Below are 12478 nucleotides of genomic sequence, written 5' to 3'. Positions count from 1 at the left end.
TAAACACGTACATCTGTCTGCGGATGGTTTCACGAGACTCCAAGGCATAAGCATGGCGGTCACCTTCTAAAAGGCGGAACTGGCGTTGAAGCTTGGCCAACTCGCCTTCAGCTGGTGGAAGACAATATTGTCGGACAGGCAAGTGGAAAGAAAGAAAAGTGATAAGGAAGACTGCCCAGTACGGTAATTTTTTTGCTGAGGTCCCCTCCCCTCCCAATCCCAAGGGTGAAGAAGGAATCCTTCCAAAAGACCTGTTTATCACACCTGGAACAAAACACCTGGGATAGGGATCACTGAGGTCAATAGTCCCATCACCATCAAAGGTGTTGCACTTCTCCAACAAAGTTAAATTATATAATTTGCTTTTCCAGAAAGATCTCAGTAAAAATGTTGGTGAGAAGTTGGCTTGTTGAAAAGCCTTGTCTTTATTTAAAAGAACGTATCAAGGCCCTGTAGGGTTTGTTTGAAAATAAAAATGGTGGTGCTTCTTCTGAACATGTGAAATATTTGCCTAGAAAAAGGGGAAATGTTTTTATGCTCCTATTCTGAGCTGGATACATGCTTTATTCCATCTCTCTGCCCCTGTTTCTTTCTTGCTTTGGACAATTCTGAAGTCAAGGAGAGGCAGACTTTCTTGCTCACTCAGAGTTTAATGACTCACACTCTGGGTCCTCTTACTACCAGTGACTCATGCCCCTAGCTATCCCCATATGCTAAGCAAGGACTTTTGTGTTTCAGCCTGCTTTAATTTACTTCCAATTTCAAAACCAATATACAATGAAGAGCTCTAGCTTAAAGACCAGCTCACAAAATGCCCCAAGGCATGTGGAAAACAGCCATGGTGCCCTGGTTCTGTTTCTTTGGCCCCTTTCTTACTGAATACAAAGAGCTTATTTCTTGCCTGCATTTTCAAAAGCTGGCTTCCTTGGCAGCATTTAAATCTGGCTTGAGAATGAGCTCCCAATCTCCTCCAATCAAAAATTAAGGGAGTATTATCATTTGATTCAATGGGGAGACATGCAAAGACTCTGTTGCCTCTATTTTTGTTCCTCACCGTATTTTGCACTATTGTTTGCTCAGCGAGAAGCTTTTAGCTGTGCAGATCTGCACACTTTACTATACAGCCTACATTTTCTCAACCTTTTTTTTCTCTAAAGGTTTCACAGCTTTCCATGGCAGTACATCAACATTTCTGAAACAAAACCACAGCAACACCTCCAGTCAAATATCCTTTATGAAACTGTCAAGCTATATTTGAAATGAAGATGGTACAGATATTTTATAACAGATTTAGACTGAGAAAAACTGCAGCACATAAAATAGACGATGAAATTCTGGGAAACCTTCAGTAAATCCAAATGTCAAAAATACACTTGCTCTAAGTCCTTAGCTACTGCCTGCCAAATCTTTTGATCTATGGGGATAAAGAGCTTTCCAACAGGAAAGAAAAACGGGGAACTTGAATTATTATGGCAGATTCTCCATTAGTGACTTAAAGTGACAGTTATCCAACTCTCGTGCCAAAATATTGTATTACATTGCATTGGTGTTGCATTGCATTGTAGTATAGTGTATTGAATTGCACTCAATGACAGCAGGGTGCCAATAAAAGTTACTCTCAAATCACTGCTAAAGATATGGCTTGCAAGAAGGATAAACAAAACTTTTGGATTGCAGCCTGACAGTCTCTTTGGAACAACCACTGTCCCAGTAAGCTAGGCAAAATTGGACCATACCTTCACCAAATCCAGATATTAGCTAACTGAATATAACTATGTAAATTTTTCAGTCAGCAAAAAAAGTAGTAATGTCAATTGTTAGAGACCCAGTATAGGTCATCATTATCATAAAAACGAAATAGTGATTTAAATACATTTGATCTACTCCAGTGGATTTTTACGTTCCCAAAATAAACAAACGGGGACCCATAACGTGAACTGTAAGATAGCTTCTTGCTTTTCTATTTCAACACTTAAATCATATTACTGGCCTGTTTCAGAGGCTCCAATATCTCTAATCCCAATGAAGAATCTGGCAGTGCAGATGGTTCCTACTTCCTCTTCTCCCCTAAAAGTTATCTGTATCTTCTAGGTCTCCATCACCACCACCACCACAATATCCTCTTCCCTCTCTTGGAAATTACCTATGCCTTCTAGGTCTGCATCACTACTGTCTGAACGAAGGCTCGAGGCAGATTTGAAGAATGGCATCTTCAATTTCTACCTGCCAAGAAAGAAAGGAGAATTCAGAAACATATCACTTTCTGAAAATAACTGTTTCATGAAGGTAGCGTGTGAAAAATGGTTAAAAGCCTCAAATTGCAATTAAGGAACCCCAGATTCAAATCTGCTCAATCATAACATTTCCTGGGACTGGTTTTGCACATCATGTGTTGCACATCTGGCTTAGCACGTTGAATAAATTTACATAGTACTGTTGTAAAACTGATTAATGACTTGGCATGTGATACAAATTCAACCAATTTGTTCTCTGTAACAAACTAATTTATGCAAACCATGGAACTGTAAAATGTGCCTTAACCACAAGCCTGTTTTTTTTTGTTTAGGGACAAGCAAAGTGTAGTTTTGCAAACTGCTATTGGACTACACTCCAGAAGATGGTAGAGGACAGGAAGGCCTGGAGGAACGTTGTCAATGGGGTCGTGATGGGTCGGACACGACTTCGCAGCTAACAACAACAACAGCATTGGACTACAACCCCTATAATGACTCCTTACTACCTAAGCCACTAAGAATTGTTGGTCTACAGCAGGGCTTCTCAATCTTGGCAATTTTAAGTGTGGACGTCAACTCCCAGAATTCCCTGGCCAATCATGCTGAAGGAGGAAGAGCAGATTAAAATACAAATGACTATCATTTAAATGGCAATGATGAAACAACTTAATACCTTTCCCTTTAAAATGATACTCCATAAAAGTGAGTATTTCAGCTATTCTTATAAAAGAAAATCCACATCAGATGCTTGCTTCTGATACTTAGTACAACTTAACTTGTACAATGTACTGAATATCATCTTCATCTTCTCAATTCAACGGTTTTTTTTTCTTCCATGGCTTTCTTCCAAAATAGAGCTATAATGCTGAATGCACAACTTGTAAATGTAGTCATTCTGATTGCTTTGTGTCAGCTAAAAATTATATGTAATGGAAAGGCTTACCAAAAGTAGTGACATAAGCACCCTCTTCTTCCATGTTGACATTAAATGACAAATAAAGGTAAACATGCAGAGGACAGAGTATAAATAATGTGAACTAGAAGAAATCTTCTGTAGAATTGTTTGTAATTCTATTTGGGGAAATATTAAAAAGGACTATCTAGATGTCCAAGGGACGCAGTGGCTCAGTGGGTTAGGATACTGAGCTTGTCGATCAGAAGGTTGGCAGTTTGGCGGGTTGAATCCCGAGTGCCGCGTAACAGAGCGCCTGTTACTCGTCCCAGCTTCTGCCAACCTAGCAGTTTGAAAGCACGTAAAAATGCAAGTAGAAAAATAGGGACCACTACGGTGGGAAGGTAACAGCGTTCTGTGCGCCTTTGGCATCTAGTCGTGCCGGCCACATGACCACGGAGACTTCCTCAGACAAGCGCTGGCTCTTCGGCTTTGAAACGGAGATGAGCACTGGCCCCTAGAGTTGGAAACGAGTAGCACGCATGTGCGGGGGAACCTTTACCTTTACTAAATGTCTATCTGTTAAGATTCAAGCCAGGGTATGGGATGAAAATTGCATTGGTTGCTCTGCCTGGTAGCCTTTTATGAGACTGAGAGGAAGAAGTATCGCCCTCCTAATCTTGTCAGATTTGCCCACAGCTTTCATACCATCCAGCATGGTATGCCTCTGAACCAAGGTTCTTACCATACCACCACGGTATGCCTCTGAATCAGGATTCATACCATACCACACCACTATGATATGCCTCTGCAAGAGTGCAGCCACCTTTTTTAGTGGTTTTTCTTATTCCTGAACAGCCAGTATCTTGATGGAGAGAATGAAACAGAGCCCATTATGGACTGTCACGGGCCCTTTCTCTCTTCTTATTTAATACCTGCATGAAGCCATTGGGTAATGTCACTCAGCAGCAGGGGGTATCACCAACATGCTGATATTAATCTTTAAATTACTGCAATGGGCTAGAAAAATGGTGCTATGAAGAGTCTGACTGGGTTATTTGGACAACTCTGGATGGGGACGAACAGACTTAAGTTGATGCAGAGCAAGGTAGAATGGTAAATTCATAATCTGGGGTCTCAATCTAAGGATAAGGCAAGACTTCCTATATGATATGAGTAAGCCTGAATGTGAGAGAACATGATGTAACATTGTTATGCCACATTTAAAATCTGGCTGTTGTCAAGTCTCAGCATAGGAGATAATGGAAAAATCTAGTCATATTTCTCTCTTCTCCAAAGTGTTGAGATGACAGTTCCCAGAATCGAATATAGCCCTAAATTATGTAGTTTGGTGTTCTGAGAATTGTGATCCCAGCACATCTGGAAGGCAAGATTACAGAAGTCTGCCTTCCAGGTTCCTTGAACTGGTTGAACTGGTAGAGCTTACAGTTACTTTAGCAATTTTATTGCAAATGTCTGCAAGGTTGAAAAGACAAACCACTTTTGATAAAGTTAACAGCTGCATACCTTTTCAGCAGTTAGGTCCATTGCTATCTCAAAATTTATCTAAAGAACCACCTGAAAGACCACCTGGATTCATCAGTGATCCCAACACTGTTTAAAAATTCTCTCTCTTGCTCCTTAGCTTTATCCTCTTTCCCCCAAAAGAAATATTCCATATAGCAAAAATATTCTTTTAATGAGATACAAAATGCATTCCACCCTTCCACTAAGGTTGTTTTTTACTGAAAGCAATTCTAGGAGGAAACTTTAGCTAACATCCAATTATTTGCCCAAGAAGATTTAGGAGTTTGTTAGAATCAGTTTCATTTCAATATCCCTGCCTGAATAAGATTCAGTTCAAAACCACAGAACCGTCTTCATTTTTATCTTCACATTCATCACTATCTCGCAAACATTTCTCCTTAGACTAATAATTTCCTAGCATCTGAAACCTGAATTAAGTCAGCACTCCCTCCCCAACAAAAAAACAATAAAAGTACCTTGTTCTCTAGAGAGCCCTATGACAAATATACAATATTTAAGCAGTCAGTATTTTGGTATGCTCTGATACAGTCTTCTGATCTCTCCTGCCAACATCACCATTGCTTTTGTTCAGTCAGTTGTTAGCAACCATCTCCCAAGAAATGCATCAGCTTTCCACCAATCCTGATGAAAGATGGGAGGGGGAAGAAGAAAAAGTGAAAGTTATACTCGACTAACGCAAGTAATTCCTTTATTCATCTACAGGTAATTTGGGACACCAGCCAAATAAAATGGATTAAAAATTGGAGGTCAGAACAGGAAGTTAAAAAAAAGGTTAAATGAGTTACAGCGAGAAAGGAAAAACAAAGAAAGTGACATCCCTTGACTTTTAAAAAAGAAAAAAAGGTGCTTGATTGAAAGCTGTTAAGCCATAGTTCCAGCACTTGTTAAAAGGGCAGTAAGATTAAATAAGATTGCACAAGAATGTATATTTATTGTTAAACCCAAGAAACTTTTAAGTTTACCCAGGGACAGTGATACATTGCTTGATTTCCTATCCCCATCATCTACTTTACATTCCATACATTCCTGCAATTTTCTATCATGTTATATGCTATAAAGTTCTAGGCTTTCAAGTTATGCCAACATCCTGTTCAGGCTTATCATTGTTAATTGTCACTAGATCTTCAACATAACAGCTGCCTAGTCAAATACTGTACCATTTTTAAACCTTAGGTGTTGCTCTATTCTCTTTACTTTCTACCTAGAGGATATACTTCCTCCACCCCAAAACCTTTTTCTTATTTGCTTTATATTTAACCCTCACTCCAGGCGACTTTCTTTTCCAAACTTCCTTCTTGGACTTCTGCTTCTCTATAGTCATGCCACATTCCACTGTTCATTTTGGTTGAATCTCCCTCCAATGCCCGCATAAATACGGTCTCAGACTCCTGTACAGAATAAGAACACCTCCACGCTCTGCAGTGCCTTAAGGTTGAGGTTGCCACTTTATTATTATTTATTATTAAAAGAGCCTTGGTGGAGCAGTGGGCTAATGCCTCCTTAAGTAACACCAGCTGCCTGAAATTAGTGCAGGTTCGAGTCCCACCAGGCTCAAGGTTGACTCAGCCTTCCATCCTTCCAAGGTAGGTAAAATGAGGACCCAGATTGTTGGGGGCAATAAGCTAACTTTGTAATAATGCTGCTTGGGGGGGGGGGGCGAAAGCCCTAATAAGCAGGCATATACATAGAATGAAGGCTATTGCTAACCACATTGGTTTGTGCTTAAATTGTAAGCCGCCCTCAGTCTTCGGAGAAGGGCGGGATATAAATGGGATTAAATAAATTATGTCAAATCTTATGGGCTTGCATGCCTTGTTGTTAACAAGTCAAGCTGCTCTGAAAATACCAGGGGTATTATAATAATACGGCAACTTTGCCCAGGCTGCACCATCAGCAGGCTCTGAACAGTCCCATGGTGGGGGTACACAAGCCTAGTCCTCGTTTCAGTAGGATTTTCAGAGCTTGAGACCCCAAAGGTTAAATAGCTGAAAACACAATAGTTCCTGGCAACTTGTGAAGGCTCCTATTACACTATGTGCAATAAAGCCGAATTAGTGGTTCTTCATGGGAGGTCCCGAGCCTTGGCATAACCCCGAAGCCTGACTCCCACCAAATTCTAGTCATGGGACTCTGCCGGACCTTGCCTGACCACTTGGACCTCCAAGGACCTAGCGGGTCACGCTAGAGCCCCACACAGTCATGTGAAAATGGGGGGGAATAGTCGCACCCCCACCCCCATTTAACAATTCATACCAAAGCCCTTTCAACATGTCAGCCCTTAAGGTCCTGGAAGGCCACACGGGAGAGCTGCAAAGTCACGTGGCTACAAATAACGCCGGTAGGCCCTGCTTAATCGCAGCAATCCGCCTAACAGGCCCCACCCCTCCCAATATAAGCCCTTCCTCTTACCTCCCAGGCCCGCCCTCCCACTGCGCATGTGCGAGCCTAACAGTTCCCTCCTTCGTTCCTTCCTTCCCCCCCCACACACACCACCACGCTTCCAAGACTCTCGTCTCCCCCTCCTCCCCCCCTCCCGCTCGGGCGGAGCCTAGTTGAGGGGCGGTGCGGGCGGGTTGTCATGGCAATTTTCCATCGCTGAAGTCTCATGCAAAACCACATCCTTCGTTCAGTTTGTCCCGCTGAAACCGGTTGCCACGGAGACGGTTTTCGGAAAGGAAACGGGCAAAGGCGGAGAGATCGAGGCGGGGGGGGGGGGAAATAGCAAGAGGGGCAGCTGGAGAGAGGGGGGGGGAAGGAGCAGGCAGGCAGCCTGGTGGAGACGCGGGGACATCTTGTACCCTCCGCCTGATTGGGAGGGAGTGTGTGTACATGTGTGAGTGTGCCCGAGAGATGACTTGTGATGTACGTTTTCTGCTGGGCTGGCGAGATGTCACAAGCCGGTCTTTGCTTTCTGTTCGCACTAGTGCCAGAGAGTTAATGACGGAATTACTTTTATTAATTATTAAATTCGTTTGCCACCCATCTCGTAGTTCGTGGTTACTCTAAAGCTAAGCGGCTTGCAATGTCATGAAATACGCAAATATAAAAACAAAGTTACGAATATAAAGCTGGGTAAAATTGCAAAAAATTGAAACAAATAAAAAATCCTGGGTTTGGAGTGGAGGGGTGGTGGTGGAGGTGGTGGTGCCTTCTCTGCACCAACCACCTCCAGCCAAAAGCTTCAGGACTCCAAGCCAGTCCGCATAGTGAAGTTTTAAGGCTTTTCTTGAAGGTAAGTCCCAGAGATTTTTTTTCCAAAAGGCAACGGGACTTTGTCCTTGAAGACATTTCGCTTCTTATTCACAAAGCTTCTTCAGTTCCGACTGAATGGTGGAAGAAGCTTCTCTGATAAGAAGAAGAAGCTTCTTGGATGAGAAGCAAAACATCTTCACAGAAAAACAAAATCCAGTTGCCTTTTGAAAAAGCACCTTTGGGACAACCATGACTTGGATGACTGAGAATCTCCGTAGACACTCCTGTGGCAAGATGTCCCAAAGGACAGGGACCATGGCAGAAAAGGCTCTTCTGGATCCCACCAGCTGAAATTCCTTGATTGATGGGATCCACAGTAGGCCCCTTCTGCCAGCACGAGTGGGGCAGGCCAATTCCATTGGGGAAAGACAGTCCCACATATATCCTACAGATTGATGCCATACAGGGCTTTAAAGGTAATTGAATTGCACCTGGAAGCACATTGACAGCCAGTGCGGCGGTTGTAATAGTGGTGTTACATGTGCCACCCTAGGTGCCTTCAAAACTGTGCTTCTGTAATCTTCTACGCTAGTCCCATGTAGATCACACTGAAGTAGTCCATGTTTGAAATGACCAAGGCTCGAGTGACTAAACACAGGGCCCCATGATACAAAAAAGGATGCAGTTGGTGCAGAACAGGAGTCTCCTAGCCATGATTTGAGCAGGAGTCAAGAGTTTAGGAGAAAAACCAAATTGTGCATTGGGTCTGCCTGGGGTAATGCAACCCCATCCAGAATTAAAAAAAGGGTGAGGGGTGTCACAGTTGTGATAACAGTTTTGTTGGAAACTGCCTATGGCACATTAAAGGTGATGTAGGAAGTAAATTTCATAAACAAATGGACATGTCCTGGATACAATTCCCACTGAAAGCTTGATTGCATTTCTACATGTTATGCTGCGAGCTTAACATGCAGAAATGGGAGACCTAGAACCTGGTAATTGGCCCCATACTTTAGCCCAATTGCAAGGGGTTAGTTGCTAAAACAATGATATTAAATTGAGTCCATGAGAATTGGGAGGGGCAGATTTGTGTAACACTGCAGCCTCCTTTAATAATGAGGACTTTTTTTGCATTTGGCCATCAACTTAAGGGAGAATAACAGCTTCAAACTGTAGATATTGTTAATTTAGAGCACCAAAAATCTCCATGTCTCCATTTTTAAAATATTTTTTTAGAATATACAATCCTCCATCAGTGTGTATGCTGCCTTTCTTCTAGAAACTCCAAGCATAATACTCCTTTTTCTGATTTTATCCCACAACAGCCTTGCAAGGACATGGTGGGTACAAAATCCGTGACTAGGAATAGATTTGTATAGAGGCCTCCAGTCTCATTCCCAGTGTTTCATTATTTCACACTAGTTCTCACATCAGCCTGAAGAGATACAGGATTGAAATGTAGTGAAAGATCAAACACTCCACATGTCACTGGGAACATCATAAAACTGGAAATATCACCTCTCATCTGCTAACCTTTGTAGAAATATAAGATAGATCTGAATGCTGGGTGTAGAAAAGCACATCTAAATTGTACATTTATATTCAAATGTTATTTAATCCTGTATTTCTTCATTAAATTTTGTTGTTTATTTAGATCAGAATATTAATATTTGTAATGTAGATTTCATACAGATAATCTCCATATCAGTCTTAAAATATCACATTTGGTGCCATGATATAGAAAGGAAACTGAGGTCACAACAAGTCTTTTTAAAGGGAATCTGATTTCTGAGAACTTGCTACAAGTAACAGTTGCGGAAATTATTATCATACATAAATGGACTCTTAAATTTGGGGTGGATCAACTTGAATTCAGATTCTATAATTCTAATTAGGGCTTCTTATTCTTATTTGTATTTGTAATAAAAAGGGCAGACCTTGGACTGACAGCTTTTCTGTGGGTTTAGACTTTGGATTTTGATTTGAAATAATTCCTTTGGTGAACCAATCAATCAGATCAGCATAATGAATGATGTAGTAAACAGTGAAATGATAGAAATGATTGTATTATTCCTAACTGCAGGTGCTGGATCCTTTTTAAATGATTCCCTATGTTTAAGAAATGACTGCAAATGAAAAACAAAACTCAGAAGAAAATAGACTAAGCTGTAACTTTTCTCCTTGGTGAGTCAGTCCTTTATTTGAAAAAAGAGGACTAGTAGTTATGGGAAAGGTCTTAAAATGAAAGAAAAGAAAGGAGGGAGGGAGGAAGGAAGGAAGGAAAAGAAAGAAAGAAAGAAAGAAAGAAAGAAAGAAAGAAAGAAAGAAAGAAAGAAAGTCTACCCTTTAATCATTTTTTCTGCAGCCTGTATCAAATGGGAATAATACCTGCCTCTTGTGACCGGTGCATACCAACTAATTCCCAGAATTCTCATGAAAGGCTCTGCTGACTGTGGAACGCTGGGAATTGAAATTCCAACACCTGGACACTGCCAAGTCTGGGAAACTGTGTCTTTTATCCTGTAATATCTCTTATCTCAGGACTGAACTTATTATTTATTTCTAGATAAATGAATACTTGGACATTTCATTCTGTTTCCTTATCTTGGTTATTTTCTTGCCTCCTATTCATTCACTGGATTTGTCAGTCCTTTTATCCCACAAGGCACAGCCATATTCCAGAAGAGGCAGTACTTGCTAAGAACTTTTTGAATCTCTTTAGGGAGCCAGTTTGGTCTAATGGTTAAGGCTAGAAAACAAGAAGCTATGAGTTCAAGTCCCGCCTTGGCCATGGAAGCCAATTGGGTGATTTGGGGCCAGTCACTCTCTGAGTCCAACTCAGTTCACAGGGGTGTTGTTGTGGGGGGAAATGAACATAACTACTCCTTGGTGCTCACCTTAGGACCTTACTCCTCTTTCAGCTATTTGTCTGAAATGTTAGGGTCTCCTGCCGAACAGGGGGTTGGAGTAGAAGACTTTTAAGGTCCCTTCCCACTCTGTGATTCTGTATTCTGCTTGAATAAAGCTCAGTTGGAGGGATTCACACAACTCCATGAGGAAGAAAGGTATATATGTAAAACAAGCCACCTTTGTTTAAAATAAAATTGAAACATCTAATGTGATTTATGTGTTCCATTCTTTCTTGATGGAAAGGTGTGATAGCAATCTAATAAGTAAAATGTCTTTTAATAATAATAATAATAATAATAATAATAATAATAATAATAATAATAATAAACCTTTATTGTCAAAGTACAACATGTGTACATTGAGATTAGCTGAGCCTCCCCCTGTGCTCTCTCCCCCCAACACACAGTGACAACAAACCCTCCATCCCACCACACTATGTGAACCAACTAGTCTTTAGGCATTTTGGTAGTAAATTTGATGATAGTATATGTGTTAAATGTATAGCTTTTTTAGGCCCTCCAGATGGTATACATAACACACACAGCACTTCTTCTGTGACATAGGTTGGGTTGAGAGCTGAGTTTTTATGACTGAATGTGGCTCCAATCTGGCTATCCCTGCTCTTAATTCAATTCCTAAAACATTGTACTACACACATAGTAAATATACCATATAATATAATCAAAGACAATCTGCAGATAAGCCAAACTCAATTTTGGGGCTATATTTTGGCACTTAAAATTTTTGGGTTATCCATGGATATATGCACTATAATATTAATCTGAATAATGATTTAAAGCTTGTTTTTAAAAGGGGGCTTTCTTTTGCCCTTTCACAACATCGGTGGAATATACATAGCTTGATTGTGTAATCCCATGCTTGTTTAACCTCAACATTGGGGATAATGATTAGGTTCGTCCATTGCACAAGTCATTAAGTGTTTAAAATATGGGGTTGTTTTTTTTTTAATTAAGCAAACTGAATCCTCAAATGTCATTGAGCAACAAACCAGAGTTTATAAAGTACTTTTTTCCCCCTAACGTTAATTATGTCCAATTCTCAGAGACTACTGTACCTGGACAAGAGACTGCACAAGCCTTTGCAGTTTTCTTGGCACTTCTTTTCAGAAAGTTTGCCATTGCCTCCTTCCTAGGGCTGAGAGAAAGTGACTGGCTCAAGGCCTAAGGCAGGGCTAGAATTCTTGGTCTCCCAGTTTCTAGTTTGGTGCCTTTACCACTACACCAAATTGGCTCCCAAAGTACAAAATTAGGGTCAAAGAACAGCTAAGCCCAAAGCACATTATGGTTTAATATAGAGTTTGAATAGGATTGTATTTTAAGACTGCAAAATTATTTTTAAGGGCTATGGAACTTTGAAAGTAGGTGGACATTTACTTTTCTTGAAGTAAAATTTGTCCTATTCAGACATATATTTTGCATAGGAATTGCTCTGGCTGCTCAATTGGATAGGCAATTATACATGTTTTTTTAGAAGATGGAATTAGCTTTGCAGTTAATCTCTCTGACCATCATTGTTAACTACCTTGAGCTGTCAAGAAGATAGTAAATAATTGGATGAAAATAATCAAATTGTCTACCTACTATAGACTTAGTATAGCAGTAAATATGGATGTTTTCCCTGAAAGTGATGCAGTCTTGTGAAGTTGTTAACCAGAAATGCAACGGTGGAAGGTTTGGTTGAA

General features: G+C 40.7%; 2 protein-coding genes across 3 annotated transcripts in view; one reads left to right on the top strand and one right to left on the bottom strand.

Annotated features, from left to right (window-relative positions):
• ODAD1 (outer dynein arm docking complex subunit 1) overlaps positions 1 to 7051 on the bottom strand; it is a 28169-nt gene extending 21118 nt beyond the window's left edge. The window contains exons 1-4 of the mRNA XM_083376530.1: positions 6928 to 7051; positions 5130 to 5295; positions 2144 to 2223; positions 12 to 111 (exon numbers count right to left, since the gene is read on the bottom strand). Coding sequence (XP_083232656.1) covers positions 12 to 111; positions 2144 to 2210 — 167 coding nt within the window. The 5' untranslated portion in view covers positions 2211 to 2223; positions 5130 to 5295; positions 6928 to 7051. The remainder of the gene's footprint in view (positions 1 to 11; positions 112 to 2143; positions 2224 to 5129; positions 5296 to 6927) is intronic.
• EMP3 (epithelial membrane protein 3 (MAM blood group)) overlaps positions 1 to 12478 on the top strand; it is a 36189-nt gene that overhangs the window by 1224 nt on the left and 22487 nt on the right. The window contains exon 2 of one of the 2 annotated variants that reach the window (XM_083376534.1): positions 2567 to 2936. In XM_083376534.1, coding sequence (XP_083232660.1) covers positions 2882 to 2936 — 55 coding nt within the window. In that variant the 5' untranslated portion in view covers positions 2567 to 2881. Of the gene's footprint in view, positions 1 to 2566; positions 2937 to 5317; positions 5354 to 12478 lie in introns of those variants that run through there. The other variant, XM_083376536.1, reaches the window with a different exon arrangement.

The sequence above is a fragment of the Vipera ursinii genome (genome assembly GCF_947247035.1).
Source record: "Vipera ursinii genome assembly, chromosome: Z".
Classification (NCBI taxonomy): domain Eukaryota; kingdom Metazoa; phylum Chordata; class Lepidosauria; order Squamata; family Viperidae; genus Vipera; species Vipera ursinii.
The sequence above is the reverse complement of the archived record's forward strand: the minus strand, read 5'-3'. Positions and strand labels throughout refer to the sequence as shown.